Here is a 24,920-nt window from a genome sequence, read left to right as displayed (position 1 = left end):
ATTCTTGCTTGATAACTGTTTTGCTATATGTAATCTTACTATGTTAAAGTAAAAGCCTTTCTTTTTGTTTAAACAGAAAAAGGGGAAATGATGGAGGTGGGTCTTTTATTAATCTGTTGCTTTCATTGGTTAATAAAGAAACTGCCTAGGCCCTTTTGATAGGCCAACCCTTAGGTGGGTGGAGTAAACAGAAGAGAATGCTGGGAGAAAGAAGCCGAGTGAGTGAGTCGCCATGATTCTCCCACTCCAGACAGACGCAGGTTAAGATCTTTCCTGGTAAGCCAGCTCGTGGTGCTACACAGAATATTAGAAATGGGTTAGATCAATATGTAAGAGCTAGCCAATAAGAGGCTGGAACTAATGGGCCAGGCAGTGTTTAAAAGAATACAGTTTCCGTGTAATTATTTCGGGTAAAGCTAGCCGGGTGCTGGGGACACAGCCCCACTAGGGCAAACTCCTTCAGTCCCACCTATTTTGGCTGTCAAATCCCCCATTTGGAAACCCCTGCATCTGACCCCAAAAAGCCTTGTCTTCCTCACGTCCCTGGCAACCACTCAGACCCCACCTTAGGGCGAGGCGGCCCGTATACACAGATACAGCAGCTTGTTCTAATTAACTGCTTGTTTGAATTAATTTGGCCATGATGATTTGGGTCAGTGGTCTTTCTCCCCATCTGTCCATGGTATGCCAGTCCTACCCCGTAGCCAGTCCCAGGGAGGGATAGGGAAGCTGGGAGAATCTGGTGGCTAGGTCGGCTCTCATGTTAACAGACACATCAGCCGTTTGTCCCAGGCTTGAGACCTAAGGGAAGCTTTATGTTTTGAGGGGCTGAGGCTGTAGCTGTGTCTGGGTGCTTCCCTAGCACATGCTACACCCTGGGTTTTAGTTTTTGGTCCACCACTGTATGTTAACTTATTTTTATGACATTTATTTATGCATTGTGTGTGTTTGTGTAAGCACGTGTGGATAGTTGGTTCTTCCAAGTGAGGGATCAGGGAATCGAACTCAGGTCCTTAGACTTGGGGCAAGTGCCTTTACCTGCTGAGCCATCTTGTCATCTCCAAATTTAACTTATTTAGAACCAATATGCAGGGCTGGAAGTGGATCTGCTGTCGTAACCAGAGGGAGGTAGAGGCAGGAAAATCAGAAATTCAAGGTCACTCTTGGAATACAAGACCCTGTCTCAAAGATCAAAACAAAAATAAAATAAAAACCGTGCAGCACTGCTACAAAAGGAGAGAACTTTAAATTACTCAAAGGGTAAAAGCATGCTTCATTAGTCAAGTGTGAAAAGAAACAAAAGAACTTTCCGGAACATTTTTCTGAGAATCCGCGAGGGGAACTACCGAAAAAAATAAACTTCCCGTAAGCGTGCCACTTCCGGACAGGCCACTGGTTCGGTGGCGGCCGTGTAGACCGGAAGTCTGTCACCTTTCCCGGCCCGCCTATATCCGGAAGTGACATAAAGCGGGGTTGCCGGAAGAAGTGGCGAAGTTACTTTTGCTTTGCGCTCAGCCAGCGCTGTTGCTCTGAGCTACTCCCCGGCTTCAGAAGTTACTTCGGAAGTGCTGAGGAGGAGCAACTACGGGTGCGGACACGGAGGCAAGTGCGCAGGGGGCGGCGGAGCAGGTGGGGCTGGGCAGGGTCCGCGGGCGGCCGCGGTCCCGCTCAGCGCGCCCGCTTCCCTCCCTCTGCCACAGCTCCCGCCTCCCGTGGCCGTTTCCAGGGCAACGGAGTAGGAGCCCCGAGCCCCACCACTTCAAGACCGCCGGTGCAGTCATGAGCCCCGCCTCCCCCTGGTGCTCGGAGAGGGGCGGGGTCTGGAGTGAGGTGGGCGTGGCTCTGCGGGCGTGGTGTCGTGTAGGCGAAGCCTATGATTGGTGGGTGGGAAAGCAGATGGGGCGGGGCGTGGTGTAGATAAAGTCTGTGATTGAAGGTTCCTGAGCCGTGGATGTTGCTCCTTGGGGCGGGGCCTGGCTCATTGATGGGGGCTTGGACCTGGGGTAGAGAGAAGGAATGGACAGGGAAAAGTATGATTGGTGAGTAGGGGGCGAGGCTAATGGGTGTGGCATAGCATTGGGAAATCTTGATTGGTTCCGGGTAGGCGGGGCCTGAAGTTAAGTGGGTGGAGCTTGGAGGCATTCGCATGGAGGGCGTGACATATAAAAGCCTATGATTGGCTTCTAGGGATTGGTATGGGTGGGACCTAGGCTGGAGCGGGCAAAACTTTTGGGTATATGCCCAATTGTGGGGATGGAGTATCAAGAGACCTGATAGGGTGAGATCAGGGGTCTGTATTGGGGTGGAGCAAAACCCTGACGAAACCTGTAGTAGGAGGGTATGGGTTGTGGCCTGATGGGAAGGGCGGGTCAAAGTAAGGATAGCTTATGACAGGAGCGCAGTGGGTGCACACAAAAGAAGAACTTGAGAATTGTTGGGCTCTCTTGGTGTTAAAGCAGTGGAAACTGTCATGGCGGGTCATGATTCATAGGAGGAGGGAACAGTGGGCTGGGCTGGAGAAGTGAGTGGGCATTGTTAAAGTCGGTCGGATGTTTGTACGGGACTAGGGCTGGCAGTGGCAGCTCAGTATAGAAGTATAAACACTGAGGTGTGGTGGCACAGCCCTGTGATGCCAGCCCTTGAGAGGCCGAGGCAGGAGTGCTGGATATCCCAAGACAATCTAGAGTCATGAGTTCCAGGGCCAGGGAGGTCGAGGCAGGAGATGTTTGAGAGGTTCAGCCTTCAGCATGAGATCTTATCACAAAAGAGACCTCGAGCCTTGGAAGGAGAAGCGCCCTTATCATGACCTGTAATTGGCTGGGTCCCCTGTGTTCAACAGGTTGCTTCGTGACCCACCATGTCTTCCCCCACAAGTTCTCTGGATACACCGGTGCCTGGTGAGTGACCCACTTCCCCTACAGCCCCCCCCCCCCCCAGTGCTGGAGAAACTCACTGTTCCCTCTCCCATCTAGGGAATGGTTCTCCTCAGCCTAGTACCTCCTCAGCTTCGCCCACAATCAAGGAGGAGGGGCAGGAGACTGACGCCCCTCCAGGCTCTGAAGGGGCCAGCTCTGCTTACATCGTAGGTGAGACAGGGAGACAGGTGGGCTTCCTTGTGTTTCCGTTTGACTTCTCTGACTCATTGGGGGGGGGGGGGGCTACCGACCTGCAGATCTTTCCCTTGCTGTTGCAGCCCTGTCCTCACCCTCACTTCGGGACCTCCCATGGCCTGTCGCTAGACTGCTTTCTGTTTTTGTCACTCTCTCTCTCATGGGCTTTGCTCACCCCAAGTCATCTTAGAGCCAGAGGATGAGCCCGAGCGCAAGCGAAAGAAGGGTCCGGCCCCGAAGATGCTGGGTCACGAGCTGTGCCGCGTGTGTGGGGACAAGGCCTCGGGCTTCCACTACAATGTGCTCAGTTGCGAAGGCTGCAAAGGCTTCTTCCGGCGCAGCGTAGTTCATGGTGGAGCTGGGCGCTATGCCTGTCGGGGCAGTGGAACCTGCCAGATGGACGCCTTTATGCGGCGCAAGTGCCAGCTCTGCAGGCTGCGCAAGTGCAAGGAGGCTGGCATGCGGGAGCAGTGTGAGTGCGGGGAAGGGAAAGACGGGGGCGTTCTGAGAGGGGGAGTCAGTGTGGGTGAGCTCCACCACTGAGGTTCACTCTCCGGCATGCAGGTGTGCTTTCTGAGGAGCAGATTCGAAAGAAAAAGATTCAGAAGCAGCAGCAACAGCAGCCACCCGCGACTGAGCCAGCATCAAGCAGCTCAGCCCGGCCTATAGCCTCCCCTGGCACTTCCGAAGCAGGCGGCCAGGGCTCCGGGGAAGGGGAGGGCATCCAGCTGACGGCGGCGCAAGAGCTGATGATCCAGCAGCTGGTCGCTGCGCAGCTGCAGTGCAACAAGCGCTCTTTCTCTGACCAGCCCAAAGTCACGGTATTGCCTTGCTCAGCCCTGTGGGCAGGGACTTATAGGGCAGGAGAGTCCCCATGTGACCCTGGTCTCCTGTGTCCCAGCCCTGGCCCTTGGGTGCAGACCCTCAGTCCCGAGATGCTCGTCAGCAGCGCTTCGCCCACTTCACGGAGCTGGCCATCATCTCGGTCCAGGAGATTGTGGACTTTGCCAAGCAGGTGCCAGGGTTCTTGCAGCTGGGCCGGGAGGACCAGATTGCGCTCCTGAAGGCATCCACCATCGAGGTAATGGCCAGGCTTTAGAACAGAGCCCAGAGCTGAATGTAGTGCCAATGGGTCTTACTTAACCCTTGTGGGATGTGGTCAGCAGGTGTGTTCAGTCCTAACAAGATAGCTGGAGCCTCCAGTGAGCCAGCTGGGGACAAAGGGGAAATGGGCTGAGGTAGGAAATAATGATGGGCTGGTAAAGAGGAAATATTCCCCCAGGACTTTTCCTTTTGGGGTTTTCGAGACAGTTTCACTATAGCTTTGGCCCCTGTCCTAGCTAGACCAGGCTGGCCTCGAACTCACAGAGATCCACCTACCTCTGCCTCCTGAGTGCTGGGATTAAAGGGGTGCACCACCACCGTCCAGCTCCCACAGGACTTTTCCAAGGAATGGATATTTGAGCCAAATCAAGGATAGTGAGGAAGTATTGGATGTCAGCTGTATGCAAAGTTCTGGTCTAAGTGCTAAGAGCCAAACGCTAGCCTCCACCTCGTGATTATGTGGGGCAAGTGTCCTTGGATGGGCTGTGAGTGGGTGGCAGAGGGGGAGGAAGGAAGGCTAGGAATGTGGCCTGGCAGAGGGCAGGCAGGTAGTTGGTCTTAGTGCATTGACTTTGGGCCAGCTGAGGAGTCTGTACCTTGTCACCACCAGATTATGTTGCTGGAGACAGCCAGACGCTACAACCACGAGACAGAGTGCATCACGTTCCTGAAGGACTTCACCTACAGCAAGGATGACTTCCACCGTGCAGGTCTGTGGAGGACACTGGCTCAGGGTTGCACCTCCAGGTTGGGCACTGGCAAGACCATGTTTATCAAGGCCAGGTGCATGGCGAGGCCTTTGCTCTCACCTGGTACTCTGGCAGAAATTAGGAAGAAGCACCCGCTGCTAAGGCTGACTCATGCGCTCTGTCCTGGGGATTCACCTGGCTGTCTGCCTCGGAGTAAGACTTTCGGGCTGAGGATGGAGCAGCAAGCTCCACTTTGGGCTTCCCATCATGTCTCTCAAGAACGACTCCAGCCCTTCCACTATACAACAGCATCCTAGGATTCTTCGGGTGTGGGCTTGGCAGGCCAGGTGTTGGGGAGAAGAGCATTTGCCCCAAGGGTAAAGGCCCTGTAGCCAGTCTTGAAAGAACCACATGGAGCTCCAGCAGCCGAGCCTAGGAAGACGGGACTGCAAAGACTATTAGGCGTCCATTCCACTCCACTCTGCCACAGGCTCAGCCACTCATGCGCAGAGCCTCACAAGGACCGATGGTTCTCTGATACTGCATTCCCAACGTGTCTGTCCTTAGAGCAGGCCATGTTTCCTCTACTAGGAGGATCTGACCGACCTCCATCCTCCTCCTTGGTCCAGCCTCTCCCAGCATCTGGTCGCCTTGCTCTGAATGTGCGCCCATCAGCACAGTCCAGCATCAGGACAGGGATCTGCATTCACTGTCTCCTGCTTGGAGCTGGGGGACAAGTCCAGTTTCCCCGGAACCTGCCCAGATGGTTTTGTTTTCGGCATCTCACTTTGTAGGCTAGGGCAAGCTAGAATTTGTTACCCTCAACAGAAGGGGGTGGGTTGGGATGGGTTTTAAATCTTTTCCAAACCTGGCACACAATAGGCAAACTTAAATAATAGTTCATGAGAGAGTCATAGCATGTCTGACCCTGCGCAGTGGGAGCCACTAGGGGTTTTTGTGTGTGGCTTGGCCTGCCCCCTTTCCCTCTGCCTCCATGAGGGTACATTCTGGGACCTGAGAGGATGTGACCTGGGTATGGAGGGAAGAAGGGTATGAGTGCTGTCTTCGCTGCTATGTAATAGACACTCATAGGTCTGCCCTGGGAGGAGCAGAAATGCCTGTTACTGGCTGCTCCTCCTCACCATCTGGGGACCCTGGGACCACGGTCAGGGTGTGAAGCTGATCTGGGACCGCTCTTACAGGCTTGCAGGTGGAGTTCATCAATCCCATCTTCGAGTTTTCTCGGGCCATGCGTCGGCTGGGCCTGGACGACGCAGAGTACGCCCTGCTCATTGCTATCAACATCTTCTCAGCGGACCGACCCAACGTGCAGGAGCCCAGCCGTGTGGAGGCGCTACAGCAGCCCTACGTGGAGGCTCTCCTCTCCTATACGCGCATCAAGCGGCCACAGGTACGGGAGCTGCCATTCCCTAGCGGGGCAGGCTTGGTGCTGGCGCTAGGTGGTCAACGTTGGGGCATGCTGAGCCTGGGGTCTTCCTTTATTCTTGGATCCTAGTCTCAGCTGCATCTGTTACGGGGTCAGTAGAGATGGTCCAGCTTCTGGGTTGGATTCGAAGTTACCCGAGCACTCTCAGGGTTGGCTTTCCAGATGTAGCTGGTCTGGCGGGGCAGTGCCCCCAGCAGCACATACCTCCTCCTCTTCCCCCTGCAGGACCAGCTCCGCTTCCCGCGAATGCTCATGAAGCTGGTGAGTCTGCGCACCCTCAGTTCCGTGCACTCGGAGCAGGTCTTTGCACTGCGACTCCAGGACAAGAAGCTGCCGCCTTTGCTGTCTGAGATCTGGGATGTGCATGAATAGGGCCGCCATGAGTGCCCGTCTTGGTGGCATCTTCTTGCAGATGGACGCTTCGCTTTTCCTCCTGGGGTGGGAGGACATAGTCACGGCCCATCCTTGAGGGGCTCAGCACTGGCAGTTGCACCAGGAGGCCCCTCCCGACCCACCGAGTCTTCCAGGAGGGATGAGGGTCACAGGTCCTAGCCTCTGGCCTTCTCCAGCTCCCTCCCACCCAGCTTACACCTCAGCCTCCCATGCCATGCACCTTGAGTGGGGAGAGGCTGGTGTCTCTCCGCAGTGGGAGACCACAGGTCCCCTCTTCTCCCCTTTTTATTTAATAAAAACAAAAACAAGAAATAAAGTCTGAGTACTAGTCAGCCCTTAGCCCCGTGTGAGAAGTGGAACGGTGGGTCACCTCCTTGCCCAGTTGACTCTTAGTCTGGGGGACTTGGGAGTGGACTGGGTGCCCAGCTGAAGAGAGGTGGCCTTGCACAGCATAATTTGAGGCACTGAAGGGCCAGAGGGCAAGGTGGATGGAGGCCCATCAGCAAGGGAGAGTAGCTTTATGGGGGAAGGTTTCCAAAGTTGGAGCTGAGCATCTGGCCATGAATGTCATAAACAAGCCAGGAAGGGATTTGTGGGGTAACAGAAGTTATGCGGGAACACTTAGGGATACTGAGAAAGGGAGCCTTTTCTAGCAAAGATAGGCCCCAGAGCAGCACTCACCGTTGCAATCTTGTTGCGTTCCCGCAGGGGGCGCTCGGGAACTGCTTCAGGTTTCTGGGGGCGTGTCCTCGGGCTGTAGCAACATGAGGGGCGGGGCCGTTCGCCGGAGGGCGTGGCTCTGCGATCAGCCAGGAACAGGGGTGTGATTTGCCCGCTCTTGCCGGCCAGGGGCGGGACCAGCGGACGCACTGCTGCTCTGGGCCTGCGCGCATCGGGGTCAGGGGTCACGGCGGCGTATTTTGTGGCGGGAAAAGCTGTTTGCTGCGGGTAAGGAAGAAGGGCAGTGGGGCGCTCGGTCGGTCAGCGGAGGGCTCGAGCGAAGGGTTCGCTAAGTATCTGAAGCCTCGGGCAGAGCAGGGCAGGCAGGGCTAGCTCAAGGGACGGATCCGTGGAGCTAAGGAGCCGGGGCGCGTGGGACTATCTCGGTGTGGGCTCCGGCGTGCCATGAGCCTGGCGTAGATGTGCGGGAGCTGCGGGGAGCCGCGGGGCACTTGAACGAGAAGCAAGGCGAGAGCATCAGGAAGTTCAATAAGTAGGAATGGGCAGGGCGTGGTAGCCTATGCCTTTTATCCCCGCGCTAGTGAGGCAGGGGCAGGCAGATCTCGAGTTTAAGGCCAATGAGTTCCAGGATAGCCAGGGCTACACAGAGAAAGCCTGTGAAAAACCAAATTTAAAAAAAGAAAAAGGAATGGGAGAAGAAGCAATGACTCGGAACTAGAATGCCTTTCTTTTACCTAGTGCGTGTGCGCGCGCCGTCTGAGGACAGCTTTGTGGAGTTGCTCTCTCGATCCACTATATGGGTTCCCCACGATCAAACCCAGGCTGGCCAGCTAGCGCCATTACTCACTCCGCTGTCTCACCGGGCCTCATGTGATGCTTTATATAATAAAATAAGCCAGTGATACTGGGTGGGGGCAGCCTGCTTACCCGGCCTGGTGTTTGGTGAAGGAGGTGAGACACAGTCCCAGAGCAGCGGCATTGGAGGGTCCGAGGAGGAGACAGGCAAGAAACTCAGTGTGTGAGGTGTCCTGGGGGAAATGAGGAGTTGGGTGGGTGATAGCGTCCCACATCACCTTGTAAGTGGGAGCCAGGACACACCTGTGCTGCAGGCTGGTGCAGATCTGGAGAGCATCCCGAGAGCGGGTGGGTTTTGCAGTGGAGCTGTGTCCTGAGGGGAAGGCGAAAGTTGTGCCTCCAAGGTGACTGTCATGGGAGCATCCCTGTTCAGAATAAGGGGAGACTGGGGTGACAGAAGCAGTTCATGGGAGTGGGAGATTGTTGAGTGCCAGCCCTCCAGGGGAGGTCCAGGAGTGCTTGGATCGATCTGGCAGCCCTGGGAGAGGTGATTTGAAACATAAACAATTGTTCAGCTTCTGGAGACAGGAGGATGGCACGTTCTGGGGCTGCTAGAACTTAGACCTTGTCTCAAACTGCAAAAGACAGTTGGGGATGAAGTTCAGTGGTACAGCCTACATACACATGTGCGTGTGCGCACACACCCGGTGGTGGAACCCCGCTGAGTTACATTTCCCCAGGCTTGGATCATGGGTGCCACCAGAGCCTGTGTCGGGGAGGTGTGGCAGTGAGCCGCATGAGCAGAGCAGTTCCTTATGGCAGCAGCTTCCCCTTCCCCTTCAAGGAAGTGTATCTGCACTTCGCTCCTGGTGAGAAGGTGCACTCCTTATCTGTGCCGCGCAGAGCCATGCCCCTTGTTTGGAGTCAGTGGTCCTCAGCAGTGCCCAGTGGTTTCGTCTGAGCGAGCTCTGTGCCTGTCTTTCCCTCGCAGGCGGCTGCTGCTCCACCATTAGCAGCCAGAGTCCCCCAGAGCAGCAGCCACTGCGGTGACCTCATCTGTCAGCTTGGCATGGGACAGACAGTGCAGGCCACACCTGCCTGCTTCTCCCGGGACCCTGTCAGGGACATCTTTTTCTTCTATACTTTGGGGCCTGACATGGCATCTTCAGCCCCTTTCCCAGATTCAGATCCTTACTCCCCACCTTTTAAAAATCTGATCTTGGAATCCATCGTGGTGCTAAACTTGAACCCATGATCCTCCTGCCTCAACTTCTCAGGTAGCTGTAGGATAATCATTTCCTTAGGTGTCTTTGTCCTTTTTAAACATAAAACAAAAATGGAAGCACGCCATCCCACACCTTGGTTCACCTACTAAAGACAAAGCCTCTTTGAGGAGTCTCCTATCACCATGTGGCTTCCTCATTCCTTTATACAGCTGCATAGTACTCCATTGACTGCTACTAGGGCTCTATTGAAACTGTCCCCCTGGGGAGGATATTTAGGTGGTTTCCAGTCCTTAGGGATTTTAAACAATGGTACCGGAAATAACCTTGTAAAAGCAGGTTCTTCATATGCCCCAACCTGTTAGGGTCAGCTCTCACGCACAGAATTGCTTGCTGCCTTTAACACTTTGGGTTTTTTGTTTTGTTTTGTTTGTTTATTTTGACTGAGGTGTCAAGACGCATAGCTGTGGGGAGACACACACCTTCCAGAATGTTCCTTAATTCATCCTCAGACCCCATCAGTCTCCTGACTCTGGAAGCCCGCACTCTTATGACTGGTTCTCAGGACATATTTTGCCCAAGAACCTTTAAGACTGATTTATTTATACTTGAAGTGTTTGCTTGTGTGTACGTATGTCACAGCATGTATGCAGTTCCTGCAGAGGCCCTTGCTGCCAAATCCTCTGGCACTGGAGTTACTGATGGTTGCGAGCTGGGTGCTGGGAACTGAGCCCAGGTCCTCTGCAAGAGCAGCCAGTGCTCTTGGCGGCTGAGCCGTCTCTCCAGCCTGAAAGATTTACTTTTAAGGTTTATTTTATTTTTAGGTGTGTGTGTGTGTGTGTGTGTGTGTGTGTGCATGCAGTTCCCCTTGAGGCCAAAAGAGGGTGGCAGAACCTTGGAGCTGGTAGAGACAGTTGGTGGTGCTGGGAACGGAACAAAAAGTTTTTATTGTATTGCAATCACTCTCCCTCCCTTGTCCCACCAGGTCTCCCTTCTTCCGTCGTACTATCCTCTCCCCCACACAGAGCAAACCTTGATTTTTATTACTTACGGAACATTTTCTGTTCTCTCTGACTGTGGATGAGCCTTTCTGTACCTCCAGAAGGAGAGCATCCTGGTCTTTTCACAGACACGGCGCACATGGAAGGCTTGCAGGTCCTGCTGACGTGTTTGTTTTGTTTAGTCTAATAAGAACTTTAGGTCTCCTGCCAGGTGGTGGTGGCAGCAAACTCCTTTAGTCCCAGCTTTCAGGAAGCAGAGACAGGCAGATCTCCAAGTTCGAGGCAGCTTGGTCCACAGAGCGAGTTCCAAGACAACCAGGGCTGCACAGGGAAATCCTGACTTTAAAAAACAAAACAAAAGACCTTCAGATCTCTACACAGTTCTCCTTCAAGTTGGCCTGGGTGCATGCCACACGCCAGTTTTGTTTTTCCGACCTTGGAATGCAGGTATGCCAGCCACCCTATCACTAGGGATTAAGGCCAGCCTTGTTTTATTACAATAGTAGGAGAGCGGTGTGCCAGGTGCGGGCCATGTTTAGTGCCTCTAAGCACCACCACCACCCTTGGTTTTTGCCTCATTCAGGAGGGGCTTCTCACAGGCGTGGGCGGCTGCCCCACTGGCAGTCACTTACATGCTCAAGTCTGCTAACCCTGCAAACCAGAGCTATGCTTAGTTGATTCATGGTGAGGGACAGTGGGGGTACGGTCTTGGCTGAACCAAGAGCAAAGACTGCAGTAAAACTGTTGACTCCGAACATGCTGTGGCGGTGTTGTAAAGCTGGAAGCTTGTGTGCTCACAGCGAAGGTCGCCATGGCCAGAAACACTGGGTTCATCGCCTGTTTGATTCTGAGTTAGCTTTGGATTGTTAACTGTTGACAAGTCTCTCACTCCCCACATCTGCTTGGGGTTGTGGCCCACACTGCACAGTCTTGCTGTAGGTGAGTGTGTGTGTTCTGCACTGTTATGTAAGTGGTCAAGCGTCCCCTCACTGGGGCTTCTAGGCAGGTGTTCTACCACTGAGCCCTGTTCCCAGCCCTCTGGCTTTTTTGTTGGGTGTATGTGTTTAGTTTGTTTGCTCCCTAGATTTTACAATATTTTTAATTTTTTTGTGTATGAATATTTGTCTGCATGTATATCTGGTTGCCACATGTGTGCTTGGTACCTGTGGAGGTCAGAAGAGGGCATCGGATCCCCTGGAACTTGAGTTATATATAGTTATAAGCTGCTGTGCATGCTGGGAATTGAGCCTTGATGCCCTGCAAGAGCAGCCAGCACTCTTAACCACTGAGCCATCTCTCCAGCCTCTACTTACTTTTTGAGATAAGGTCTGACCATGTAGCCCCTGATTTGCGTGGAACTCACTATGTGGATGTGGTTGGAACTGACCTCACGAGGTTCGCTTGCCTCTGCATCCCAACCTTTGGGATTAAAAGTGAGTGCCACCACACCTAGCCCCTTTGATATTTATTTTGATATACAGTCATATTAAGTTGCCCAGACCGGCTTTGAACTTGTTACCCTCTTGTTTTAGTGTCCTAAGTTGCTTGTGGTGGCTCTATATTACTAGGCCCAGCTAAGCGCCCAAAACTAGAACAAGAAAGACCCAAGCTGATTCACCCGTTGCTCTCCAAAGGTCCTGAGCAGCCTGCGACAACCTCCTGCCTGGTGGGCCTGGGCACAGACCTTGCAGGCCCTCAGTAGTGGAGTCTTCTGTCTAGATGTGGGGTGATCTTCAGAAGTGGACAAGAATTTGCTTGAACCTGGGGCAGCTGTCTGGCCTCCCTGCTGTGTGTGTGTGGGTGTGTGTGTGGGTGTGGTGTGGGTGTGGTGTGGGTGGGTGGGTCTGTGTGTGTTGTGTGTGTGTGGTGTGTGTGTGTGTGTGTGTGGTCTTTCCTCTAACAGTTTCCAGAGGCGAGGGAGGTGACTGCTGTCACGCTGCCACCCAGTGTCCCTGCGCTGGCACTTTCCTGTTCACTCTGGCATTCATGTGGGGTGCTCTCTGCCTCCTCAGCAGACCCACACTCCCCAAATGAGCTTGAAGCCTGCTAAGGTCATGTCCACTGCACCCCAGAGCCTTGCGCACCGTTTACTGAATTGCAGTGGTCCTCTTCAGCGCATGGCTAACATCCTATCCCATCCATGTCTGCAATCTGCTTACCTACAGATGCCGTGCATGCCGCCGGGTTTCAGCCCGTGATGGCAGATAGGGCCAGCCTCATACCTTCAGAATAGCTGTGCTGGCTGGGAGATTTCTGTGTCTTGGGCCACAGTTGGGAGGAGCTGTACACAGCCCCTCGCTGCTGTGAGCTTTATTTGTTATACATGCTCCTGGACTGGGGGCGTGATGGGACCCCTGGGTTCTTTGATCCTTGCTCCTGGGTGTTTTGAGCGTCCGGCTACTCGCTTCCTGGTGCTAGTGGTGTCCGACTGACTTCCCCTCGCCTCCTCGGACCTGAAAGCAGCATCCAGGCTTGATTGGACTTAGAGCTTCGGTTTGTGTTACTGCGCTGAGCTGGTCTCACTGTGGTGAGAGAGCATGATGGGGAGCGGAAGGGCTCGCTTTGCAGGCTGGGCACTGGCTGTCCTTTCAAAGGCAGAGACCTGCTCCTCGGGTCCCCACCACCTCCTAGTCACACTTGGTACTGGGAGACGGCTGAGTGTGTAAGATGCCTGCCGGGCAAGCAGCAGGCGAGAAACCAGTAGTGGCCTGTCTGTGACCCCGGCACTGAGGAGGCAGAGACGGCAGCTCCCTGGGGCTCAGTGACAGCCCACCTAGACTACTTGCAAAGTCCAAGTCAGAGAGAGACCCTATCTCAAAAAAATGAGGTGGGCGGTTCCTGCAGGATGACATCTACATATGAACATAACCATTAGTGGATTCGTCCAGTGGGGAGCCGCTTGTGCGGCTACACATCTCCCAGCGTCACCAGTTAGGGACCAAGCTTTCAACACAGGAGTCTCTTGGGATACCACGTACCCAAACTGTAACCGAGGAACGGAGTGGCATGGCTTTCATTCGGAAGTCCAGCGATTAGGGTTCATCGTAGTGTGTCCTGCACCATGTGGAGGGTGGAGCTGTCAGGGACTTGGCTGGGCTGTATGTTTGGGGGCACTATATTTGACCACTGTGGAATCCGGAGAAGGGTTGGGGTTCTGTGAGGGTGAAGTCACTGCAGAATGTACCATGTTTGGGTCTGGTCATGGTGAGGGTATGGGCTAAGGGGTGTGGGGATGTGGGGAGGGGCTACACTAACAAGGTGAGGGGAGGGTAGAGATGGTTGAGGAGTGGACATCACGGTGCCAGCTGTTAGTGAAGGTCCATCAAGCATGGAGAATTCCTAGGCCTGTGGGTGGAAGCCGCACATGAAAGGGCTTGGGACCATAGTGGGGTGCACAGCAGGAGTGGGAAACGACGTTCTACTTAGGTCCTCATCGAGCCCCAACTTGCCCACAGGATGGATTTTAAGCGGAAACAAGGACCAGGCCCTGGGGTGCCCCCAAAGCGGGCTCGTGGGGGCCTCTGGGATGAGGATGAACCATCGCAGTCTGAGAACTTGGCCATGCTGGAGGAGATGGAGGATGAGAGTCTGCAGGAGGCAGAGGAGGAGATGCAGCTGCCCCCAGAGGGCACTGTGGGCGGTAGGTCCCCACCTCCTGATGGAGGCGTTGTGAAATGGCTGCAGCTGTTTTCAGTGGGGTTCCAGCTGTCGCCCCACCACCTCTGCCCACTTTCCTCTGAGCAGAGAGTGGCTGCCTCTCGGGGGAGACCCACCCATGAGCCTCTTTCTCTTCCCAGGGCAGTTTTCCATTGGAGACATTGACCCGCGCTGGCTGCGGCCTACCCTACGTGCCCTGGACCCCAGCACGGAGCCGCTCATCTTCCAGCAGCTAGAGATTGACCACTATGTGGGTGAGCTGGCAGGGAAGGGGGGTCTGTGCACAGTCACCAGGTGGGACATGGTTCACCTCCTTCCTGTAGTGTGGGAGCCACGCTCAGAGTACTGTAAAGTGGGCTCAGCAGGTAAAGGCACTTGTCATCAAGCCTGACTTCAGTCCTCAGAACCCACGTAGTGAAAGGTCAGAACCAACTCCCAAAGGTGTCTTCTGACTTCCACACCCACTGTGGCTCATGCATGTCCTCCCTACTCATAAACAACGCTGCTTGGTGATGGAGCCCTGCCGAATCCCCCAGTGAGGGGCGGGGATGTGGTCAGAGGTAGAGCCCCTGCCTAGAATCCCCCAGTGAAGGGGCTAGGGTGTGGCCCAGGTCTGCTCTAGACCTCAGTTCTCGAGGTTTGGGCAAGGGTCTGGAGGTCGAGAACACTCATGCAGAGACAGACTGACACACAGACCTTCAACACTGATACCAAAAGCCCCTCTTTATTAGCACCATGTAGGCTTAAATACACTGCAGTCAATGGCCAACAGGTGAAAATCCCATCCTCTGATCCTCTAAGCTAGGCACAGCTTCTAGTAACTTCAATTAGAAGGTTCTAGGAGGGAAGAGCAGCTGAAGGCCAGGACTCATTAGTCCCAACGCTCAGTAGAGGGCCTGGTTCTATCTCCAGCACCACGGGGTGGGGGTGGGGACAGACACACAGTTGGCTTTCACTGTGGGTGAAGGGCACCAGGAAGGGCTTTGAAGGGTGTTGGGCCTCAGGACCTGAGAGGTATTTTGTGACTATTCTCCCAGGCTCAGCGGTGCCACTTCCAGGAGGGCCCCCAAAATCTCATAATTCCGTGCCCATACTGCGGGCCTTTGGAGTCACCGATGAGGGCTTCTCCGTCTGCTGTCATATCCACGGCTTCGCACCCTACTTCTACACCCCTGCACCTCCTGGTGAGTGTCCCTGACCTGTGGGGCTTGTTCCTGGACCCCAGAAACCCTCTTGTTCTTCTGACTGGCCTTCCACACCAGGTTTCGGGGCCGAGCACCTGAGTGACCTGCAGCGAGAGCTGAACACAGCCATCAGCCGGGACCAGCGTGGTGGGAAGGAGCTCTCCGGGCCAGCCGTGCTGGCCATAGAGCTGTGTTCCCGTGAGAGTGAGTGTGGCTTGGAGACCAGTGGGGTGGGCGGAGCCCAGGTGGGTGCCAACTGCCTTTCTCTGCAGGCATGTTTGGATACCATGGTCAGGGCCCCTCTCCGTTTCTCCGCATCACCCTGGCGCTGCCCCGCCTTGTGGCGCCGGCCCGCCGCCTCCTGGAACAGGGTATCCGTGTGCCGGGCCTGGGGACCCCAAGCTTCGCACCCTATGAGGCCAACGTGGACTTTGAGATCCGGTGTGTTCTGTCTCCCCTACCCCGCTCCTCCCCAAGCACCCGGGTGGTCTTGCTTGCTGACCCCACCACCTCTCCAGGTTCATGGTGGATGCTGACATCGTGGGCTGCAACTGGTTGGAGCTCCCAGCTGGGAAGTATGTTCCAAGGGCAGAGAAGAAGGTAAGGGGCTTCCTGGGGCAGGGGCGGAGAGCCCCAGGCTCCCTGCCACTGTTGCTGCCCACCGTGTGCCTTTCCCCCAGGCTACCCTGTGTCAGCTGGAGGTGGATGTGCTGTGGTCAGATGTGATCAGTCACCCACCAGAAGGGCAGTGGCAGCGCATTGCACCCCTGCGTGTGCTTAGCTTTGACATCGAGTGTGCTGGCCGTAAAGGTCTGTCCCCAGAGCCTGGGGTCCTCCCCTCTGGGTCTGTGGAGGGATGAGTGGGTGGAATGAACGCTCCCTCCAGGGACGGCTCCAGGTGCTAGTTGGCCCAGGTGGGTGTCCCACCCATCTGACTGCACAGGAGCTGGGAGAGGCCGAGCACATGTGGGACAGTGTGAGTGGAGCATCGGCCACTCAGTGGGGCTGCCCGCAGGGCAGGGCAGGGGAGGGGAGGACTGAGGCCCTATACACCTCATCTCTGCAGGCATCTTCCCTGAGCCGGAGCGTGACCCTGTGATCCAGATCTGTTCCCTGGGTCTGCGCTGGGGTGAGCCAGAGCCATTCTTGCGCCTGGCACTCACACTGCGGCCCTGCGCCCCCATCCTGGGTGCCAAAGTGCAGAGCTATGAGCGGGAAGAAGATCTGCTCCAGGTGGCCCCCCCTCCTCGGACGCCATTCAGCCCTGTCCCCAGCTGACGCCGTGTCCTTGGGGCTGGGGCCGTGGGCTCTTTGCTAAGTCTTTCCCGAGTTCCGTGGCACTTCCACAAGTGCCTGGTTGTCTTGGACGTCCTGGAAACGAGGGTGTCTGAGGCAGTAGACAGCCTGGTTGACCTCTGTGCTTCCCCACAGGCCTGGGCTAACTTCATCCTCGCCATGGACCCCGATGTGATCACCGGCTACAACATTCAGAACTTTGACCTCCCATACCTCATCTCTAGGGCGCAAACCCTGAAGGTGAGGAAGCTGGGAGCCTCCCAGATCTTTCCCTGGGGCCGTCCTTGCGCTGGACACCTCTGCCCGTGGCTGTCACCAGCCACTCGGGCATCCTGGGCTGGCCTTTGCTCTGGAGTCCCAGATGTAACCTACTCTGCTCCAGCTGGAAGTGGAAGTCTGTGGACAGGAGCCTCCCTGAGAAGCCAGCCCTCCAGCGCCGCAATGGCCACTTGCTTTAGAATTCACTGGCAAGGCATGGGGGAAGATGAAGGCTTGGAAGAGGAAAGCAGGTGTTTGTCTTGGTGGGTGGCAAAGGCTGGATGCTGTAGAAAGGGCTTTGTTCGTGCCAGCCACTGGTCAGCTGCACACTGGAGGCTGCAGAAGTGACCCTCTGGGTGTCAAGGCGTGGGATGATGGTGTTTTGTGAGTTCAAGGGCAGACCCTCTCAAGCCTGGCTTCGAGTATAGGCTTCCTGGTTTGCACCCGCTTGGGCCCTCCACCTCACTGCAGGCCTGCGTCTGCTTGGGCCCTCTGGCTCACTGCAGGCCTGCTGCACCCGCTTGGGCCCTCTGCCTCACCGCAGGCCTGCATCTGCTTGGGCCCTCTGGCTCACCACAGCCCTGCTGCGTCTGCTTGGGCCCGCTGCCTGATGCAGTGCAGTTTGATCCTTCTTTAAGGACCAGCTCTGTTGCAGGTGGGGTCTCAGGTGATGCACAGGGAAGTCAGCATCTTTTGGGGCTTCAGTTCAGCCCCAGATAGGCTATCCGGATCATTTTCCTGCTTTCTGCATCTGTAGCAAGTTCGGTGATGAACAGGCTGAGCAGACCTTACTGCCCAGCTGCATGGAGACACTAGCCTTCATGTCCTGGGTGCCTCGCCCTCGGCCCCTCTTCCCCTTGACTCCCTCTGTCAGTTTGAACCACAGCTCCTTGTCAGTACCTGTCACCGGTGTCACCAGTCTCTCAGCCCTGTCACTGGCTCCACTTCATCCCACTCAAGCAAACTCTGCCCTCAGCCGCCATCATCCAGCCCCAGGAGTGCCCTGGTGGTTCCAGTCCCTGTTCTGTGGTCGTGTGGCCAGGTTCAGAGTGAGGGTGACCAGCCCTGCCCACTGTCCCTCCCCAGGTGGACCGCTTCCCCTTCCTGGGCCGTGTGACTGGTCTCCGCTCCAACATTCGCGACTCCTCCTTCCAATCAAGGCAGGTGGGCCGGCGGGAAAGTAAGGTGGTCAGCATGGTGGGCCGAGTTCAGATGGACATGCTGCAGGTATGCAGGAAACCACCCGCCTAACATTCAGTCTCAAACTCAAGCTCCGCCCACCCCCTACGTGCCAGTCTCCAGGCCCCACCCCACAGCTCTGAGGCCCTGCCCCACCCCAACCCGCCCAGGTGCTGCTGCGGGAATACAAGCTTCGTTCCTATACATTGAATGCTGTGAGCTTCCACTTCCTGGGTGAGCAGAAGGAGGATGTACAACACAGTATCATCACTGACCTGCAGGTGCCACCCCCCCAGATCCTCCCGGTGGTCCCTCCCTACCCCTGCCCGAGCCCCGCCCGAGCCCGGCCTGGGTCCCTCCTTACCCCCACCTGAGCCCCGCCCCACATGCCTATCCACAGAACGGGAATGAGCAGACGCGCCGCCGCCTGGCGGTGTACTGCCTGAAGGATGCCTACCTGCCGCTTCGGCTGCTTGAGCGCCTTATGGTGCTGGTGAACAATGTGGAAATGGCGCGTGTCACAGGTGTGCCCCTTGGGTACCTGCTCAGCCGAGGCCAGCAGGTCAAGGTCGTGTCTCAACTGCTGCGCCAGGTGGGTGGCTGTGCCTGGCTGGCCATATCCACCATACACACATGCACACACCGGTCCTGGTACCTGGATACTCACCGCCCCGCCCCTGCCCCTTCTCCAGGCCATGCGCCAGGGGCTCCTGATGCCTGTGGTGAAGACTGAGGGTGGTGAGGACTACACGGGAGCCACTGTCATTGAGCCCCTTAAAGGGTGAGGACGCTGCTGGGCATGGTGGGACACTCACATATGACATCCTAGCGTTTCGGAGGGGTTCAAGGCCAGCCTGGGCTCCTTGAGACTCTGTATATAAAAATTTTAAAAGGTAAGGGCCCAAGGGTAGGGGCAGGATGGGGGCTGACTTCCCCCAAATCTTCCTCAGGTACTATGACGTCCCCATTGCCACGCTGGACTTCTCCTCTTTATACCCATCCATCATGATGGCCCATAATCTGTGCTACACCACACTGCTACGGCCCGGGGCTGCCCAGAAGTTGGGGTATGCTGCCTTCATCCGGGATGACCCCCAACCACCCTGAGCCCTGTTTCACATCTTGATACATCAGGCCCAGAAGTAATGGTCCAGGGAAAAGGAGACCTGGGAGTCAAGGACTTGAGATAGGCCATGGATGTGGGCTAACGGAGAGGCTGACCAGGGGGAGGTCTGGAGGATGCTGGAGCGAGCAGGCCTGAAATCCAGTCTCTTCCTCTCTCCCTCCCAGCCTTAAAGCAGATGAATTCATCAGGACACCCACTGGGGATGAGTTTGTGAAGTCCTCTGTGCGGAAGGGCCTCCTGCCCCAGATCCTGGAGAATCTGCTGAGTGCCCGCAAGAGGTGGGCTCTGCAGCCACTGCCTGGCTTAGTGCTTAGATCCCTGGGTGACCTGTGCAGATCTTCTATAGCTGTGTCCCCAGGAAATAAGGCTCCACTCCAGGCAGCACCCTCTGCCAGCTGGGCCTCCCCGGGACCCATGGTCCCCTTAAACAGCCTTTATCCTGCCTTCACCCAGGGCCAAGGCTGAGCTGGCTCAGGAGACGGACCCCTTGCGGCGCCAGGTCTTGGATGGAAGGCAGCTGGCACTGAAAGTGAGCGCCAACTCTGTATATGGCTTCACTGGTGCCCAGGTGGGCAAGCTGCCATGTTTGGAGATCTCCCAGGTGAGCCTTTGGGGTGCTCATGGGTGACTAGGTTACTATTGGCGTGCATTTTGAGGTCAGCTGGGGCAGAGGGTGTCCCAGTATGGCAGGAGCTGCAGTGTCGGGCATCCTCTGCACCCTAATGTAGGGTCATCAGAGACTGAGCACCTGTCCTTGGCACTCCTTGCGCATGGCCTATTCGGACAGGGACTCTAGTCTCAGGTAATGTTTATAGTATAAGCGACTCCCAGGGCTCTGCCAATGGGTCAGCTGAGATGGGTACTTGGGATACTGCGTTGCTGGACACCCTTACCCCAGCGGCAACCCCTCTGTTCATCCCTTCCACAACCCTGGGAAGAGAAAGGAGAGCCAACCAGGCTGGATTTGCTGGGTTACTTGATGACCATGCGTGGTCTATGACTGACCCTGCTATAGGCCTGCAGTGCTGCCATGTGTGGTCTGACTGACCCTGGTGTAGGCCTGTGGTCTAACTGACCCTGGTGTAGGCCTGTGGTCTAACTGACCTTGGTGTAGGCCTGTGGTGTTGCTACTCAGTCGGGTCACAGGCCCAGTACTTTGCTCTCTCAGCAGTGAGCAGTGACATCTCAGGAATATTTAGGTAGGGAATGTCCAGAGCAGGTGGCAGGATTTTCATGGGATGGGTTCAGAGGTCACAGGGCCGTGACTGACAGAAGCTGCTGTTTACTCCAGCTCCCTGATCCCAGGTCCAAACCAGGGTCCCTGTTAACTCCCCTTGTGAGCATAGACCTCTGGTGTGGCTCCAGGGCTCAGGGAAGCTGATTGCCTGGAAGGACGGTGTCTCCCAGGAGCTGCGCCTTGGCCAGACCTGCCTCTGCTGGAGTCACCCCCTGTCTGCTTGCCGTTCTCACTCCAGTGTGGCTGTTCCTAGCGTGGGCATTGGGACCTTAGGTCTTCTGTCGTGGCCTCTTATGGTGGGATAACAAACTACTGAGCCATCCAAAACAAAATAAGGAAAAAGGAGCATGGAGCAGGTGGATAAGACAAGTCAGCTGTGGACTTCTGAGATGTCCCCATGACCACGTGAAACCCATAGGAGCGTTCTGTCTGTCCACCAGCCTCATCCTCGTTTGTGAAGAGAGATCAGGATGTGGTGGTGTGGGCTTGTGTTCAGTGGAAGAGCCCCTGCCTAAAATCCTCCAGTGAGGAGCTGGGTGTGGCCCAGAGCCTCTGCTTACTCTACATGAGACCTGGCTCCATTCCCAGACCAGAGGTGGGGATGGCTCCTTGTCCTCTGAGAATACACATACTTTGGAGAAACAGCCTCCTGTCTCCTGGACTTGGATACATGATCCGTGATGCTTGGAAGTGGCAGAGGTGTGTCCAGACCGAGCTGGGTCTTCACTCTTTCTGGTTCTGCTCCTAACAGAGCGTCACTGGATTCGGGCGGCAGATGATTGAGAAAACCAAGCAACTGGTGGAGTCCAAGTACACTGTAGAAAATGGCTACGATGCCGATGCCAAGGTCAGGGTCTGGGCACAGCCGGCTGCTCCCCAGGGTCCTTGGGCTGCCTACCATGACAGGAACATGCCTCTCACATGTACCCCGGCAGGTGGTCTACGGCGACACTGACTCTGTGATGTGCCGATTTGGTGTCTCCTCTGTGGCTGAGGCGATGTCTCTGGGTCGGGAGGCTGCCGGCTGGGTATCAAGTCATTTCCCATCGCCTATCCAACTCGAGTTTGAGAAGGTGCGTGTGTGCCCTGCCTCAGCGCAGTGCAGACAGCGGGGTCTCGGCAGTTAGTGGAGTTTGAGAAGGTGCGTGTGTGCCCTGCCTCAGCGCAGTGCAGACAGCAGGGTCTCGGCAGTTAGTGAGGTTTGAGAAGGTGAGTGTGTGCCCTGCCTCAGAGCAGTGCAGACAGTGGGGTCTCGGCAGTTAGAATTTGAGAAGGTGCGTGTGTGCCCTGCCTCAGCTCAGTGCACAGTGGGGTCTCGGCAGTTAGAATTTGAGAAGGTGCGTGTGTGCCCTGCCTCAGCTCAGTGCACAGTGGGGTCTCGGCAGTTAGCGGTAGCCTTTTTTACTGTGTGCTACAGAGCTGATGCTACAGGTGTGGGGGTCTTGCAGCGCTCTGGGCCTGCTCCCGGCTCCATGAGCTTCTTAGGACGCAGAAGCCCAGTGTTCTGGGTTCTGAGACTGAGGCCTCCCTTGCACAAACCTGTGGTGTGCATGGATCCTGCAGTGCTCCCTCGGCTTCTTCCTGCTGCTCAAACATGCGCCCCTGGCGGCCCCAGTGCTTGGCTCTGGACTCACTGGGCTATCTCCTCCCATGGCTTTGAGACTTCACTGTGTCGCCTACCTGGACTTCATGATTTAGGGACCAGCTCTAGGCTTATGGCATGATGTCAAGAGGGTTCCGAGGGTGCTGGAGGGTATCAGGCCTCCTAGGGTTCATTCCATCAAGGGCAAGGGCCTTCCTTGCCTGTCCTGCTTCTGATGGGTCTTGGGATTGGAGGTGGGGGGTAGTGCACAGGGTCACCACCCTTGGGTCCCTTCTAGGTTTACTTTCCGTACCTGCTCATCAGCAAGAAGCGCTATGCTGGCCTGCTCTTCTCCTCTCAGCCTGATACCCATGACAGAATGGACTGCAAGGGCCTGGAGGCTGTGCGCAGGGACAACTGTCCCCTAGTGGCCAACCTTGTTACATCCTCGCTACGCCGAATCCTCGTGGACCGGTGTGTGTGTGTGTGTGTGTCCCTCCTAGACCCAGAAGCCAGCTTCCGTCAGACCCATGGGCCCAGCAGCCTCCCTGGGGATAGAGGGGTCTTGCTGTGATGGTGAGGCAGTGTGAATTAGACTGGCTGCCTTAGGCGATGGCCTCTGGCCTCCTGCTTCTGCTCTACTGCAAACCCCGTCTCAGCCCGTAGTGCCCGCTGCAGTGATGAAAGCTGCAGTCCATCGTCAGCAGCCCCTGGTGACTCTGTCCATCGTCTCAGGGACCCTGATGGTGCCGTAGCCCATGCCAAAGATGTCATCTCGGACCTGCTGTGCAACCGCATAGACATCTCCCAGCTGGTCATCACCAAGGAGCTGACCCGTGCAGCGGCCGACTATGCGGGCAAACAGGCCCACGTGGAACTGGCTGAGAGGTGGGGCAGTCACACCGCCTCCTGCAGCTGGGGCCATTCAGCCCTCCCCAAACCTCACCCACCTCCCCTATCCGCAGGATGAGGAAGCGTGACCCCGGCAGCGCGCCCAGCTTGGGAGACCGAGTCCCCTATGTGATCATTGGTGCTGCCAAAGGCGTGGCTGCCTACATGAAGTCGGAGGTCAGGCCCACCTGGGCTGTGCCCCTCCCAGAATCTCACTTCTGCTTTCCTCTGGGCCGTCAAGCCCCTGGGCCTGACCGTAGTGCCTCCTTGTACAGAGTTGGCTGCTGTGCCATCTCCGCCCCTCCCCGCCCTGGGTGCCAGCACCTCCATTTGTTTTATCTTCTCAAGCCACCCAGTGAACAGTGACCTGGTTCTCAGCCTGTGACTTCTGACCCCTGCGCCCCCTCCATGGCCCTTCCTGCCCCTGGGTGCACCCCTTTGTCACATCCCGAGGGTTTTGTCCATGGCTCCCCCCTGGCCCACCGGTAACCGCGGCCCGCCCACAGGACCCCCTGTTTGTGCTGGAGCACAGCCTGCCCATCGACACCCAGTACTACCTGGAGCAACAGCTGGCCAAGCCGCTGCTGCGCATCTTTGAGCCCATTCTGGGCGAGGGCCGTGCAGAATCCGTGCTGCTCCGTAAGTGTGACCCCGAGGAGGGAGTGTGGGCAAGAAAGGGGCAGGGGCGAGACTGTCAGCTCCTCTCCTGTAGGTGGTGACCACACACGCTGCAAAACTGTGCTCACCGGCAAGGTTGGTGGCCTCCTGGCCTTTACCAAGCGTCGCAACTGTTGCATTGGCTGCCGCTCCGTGATCAACCATCAAGGTGAGACCCAGGACGCAGCGCTCCTACACCCACTGGTGGGGCTCTGCCTGCGCTCCCGCGAAGGGTCCTCGCCCGCTCCGGGTTTCCCCAGGGGAGTTTTCCCCACACACTCAGGCCCTTGTTCTCTAGCCCTGGGGACTTTCAGAAGCCGGGATGGGCAGCGGGTGGAGAAGAGCAGAGATGCAGGGATGGAGGCTAGGGCCTGGCTCAGTTCCAGCACCCTGTGCCGATACCCACCCTTCCCCCAGGAGCTGTGTGTGAGTTCTGTCAGCCACGGGAGTCAGAACTCTACCAGAAGGAGGTGAGTGAGGTAGGGGCTAGAGCTGGGGCAAGCCTGACCCCCACAGCCCTGCTCAACCCGCTGTGTCTTTAGGTGTCACACCTGAATGCCCTGGAGGAGCGCTTCTCGCGCCTCTGGACACAGTGCCAGCGTTGCCAGGGCAGCTTGCATGAGGATGTGATCTGTACCAGGTGCACCCTCCCCCACTTGCTACCAGACTCCTGACCCAGTGGGGGAGACATCACTGAAGAGTGGGCAGGGTCTGCCTGGGCTAGGCGCCCGCACAGCCTCCCCTAGGGTGGGGCCGGGCTTTCCCCAGGGAACGGGCGGGTGGGGCGCGTTCCCACGCCAGGTGACAGCTGATATACGGCTGGCTACCTCTCGGGGCACTGCTGTTATCGGCTTCTCTGTGCCCGCTAAGCAAACAGCCCCCTCCCCTGGGTGGGCAGCAGGTAGGGGCCAAAGTCCTGGGAACGGCCCCTGACCACCACCCTTTGCAGCCGCGACTGTCCCATCTTCTACATGCGCAAGAAAGTACGCAAGGACCTGGAGGACCAGGAGCGGCTGCTGCAGCGTTTTGGACCTCCGGGCCCAGAGGCCTGGTGATCTGATAAAGGGACAGAGAATAAAGTTCAGACTTTTTGCTACTGGCTGTGTGTTGTGGTCTTGGGGAACAGGTTGGGTTTCATGGTTCAGGTACAGTACAACTCCCTGGGCCTCTGTACCTCTACCTGTGCCCACACAGGGCTGGCATCTCTGTTTCCCTTCTGAAAACCCGAGTAAGATCCCCACCGCTCTGCTTTGCTCCACCCCATGGGGCTGGTGGTCGCCCAGCTGGCACCGGGTGCTGCCCTGTTTCCTTCAGGCCTGGGATGGCTCTTGGCACATAGACGTCCACACCTCAGGGCAGCAAGGGGACCCTCCCTGACACTGGTACTTCCACCATGGGGTCCTGGTGGTC

The 24,920-nt window shown here is 56.5% G+C and overlaps 2 protein-coding genes across 3 annotated transcripts; both read left to right on the top strand.

Annotated features, from left to right (window-relative positions):
• The first annotated feature begins 1,698 nt into the window (after positions 1-1,698).
• Nr1h2 (nuclear receptor subfamily 1 group H member 2) lies at positions 1,699-7,053 on the top strand. 2 transcript variants are annotated; one of them, XM_057761117.1, is made up of 9 exons: positions 1,699-1,830; positions 2,840-2,897; positions 2,973-3,086; positions 3,301-3,582; positions 3,675-3,931; positions 4,012-4,191; positions 4,825-4,924; positions 6,106-6,314; positions 6,576-7,053. In XM_057761117.1, exons 2-9 carry the CDS (start codon positions 2,858-2,860, stop codon positions 6,720-6,722), a joined length of 1,329 nt encoding a protein of 442 aa, XP_057617100.1. In that variant the 5' UTR covers positions 1,699-1,830; positions 2,840-2,857; the 3' UTR covers positions 6,723-7,053. The 2 variants fall into 2 exon arrangements, with proteins under 2 accessions (XP_057617100.1, XP_057617099.1); XM_057761116.1 differs by having other exon boundaries at positions 3,292-3,582.
• A 512-nt stretch (positions 7,054-7,565) lies between these two features.
• Pold1 (DNA polymerase delta 1, catalytic subunit) lies at positions 7,566-24,595 on the top strand. Its single transcript, XM_057761115.1, has 27 exons — positions 7,566-7,691; positions 13,899-14,083; positions 14,241-14,354; positions 15,138-15,284; positions 15,363-15,488; positions 15,557-15,725; positions 15,803-15,884; positions 15,965-16,094; positions 16,351-16,517; positions 16,716-16,820; positions 17,925-18,065; positions 18,188-18,298; positions 18,418-18,609; positions 18,710-18,798; positions 18,968-19,084; positions 19,308-19,421; positions 19,597-19,744; positions 21,132-21,227; positions 21,316-21,453; positions 22,261-22,436; positions 22,698-22,850; positions 22,928-23,030; positions 23,360-23,492; positions 23,566-23,679; positions 23,928-23,980; positions 24,053-24,150; positions 24,460-24,595. The coding sequence occupies exons 2-27, from the start codon at positions 13,900-13,902 to the stop codon at positions 24,563-24,565; spliced, it is 3,306 nt and encodes a 1,101-aa protein (XP_057617098.1). The 5' UTR covers positions 7,566-7,691; position 13,899; the 3' UTR covers positions 24,566-24,595.
• Positions 24,596-24,920: the final 325 nt, after the last annotated feature.

Source organism: Chionomys nivalis (assembly GCF_950005125.1).
Source record: "Chionomys nivalis chromosome 23 unlocalized genomic scaffold, mChiNiv1.1 SUPER_23_unloc_1, whole genome shotgun sequence".
Lineage (NCBI taxonomy): Eukaryota > Metazoa > Chordata > Mammalia > Rodentia > Cricetidae > Chionomys > Chionomys nivalis.
This window is presented reverse-complemented; position numbering and strand designations above follow the sequence as displayed.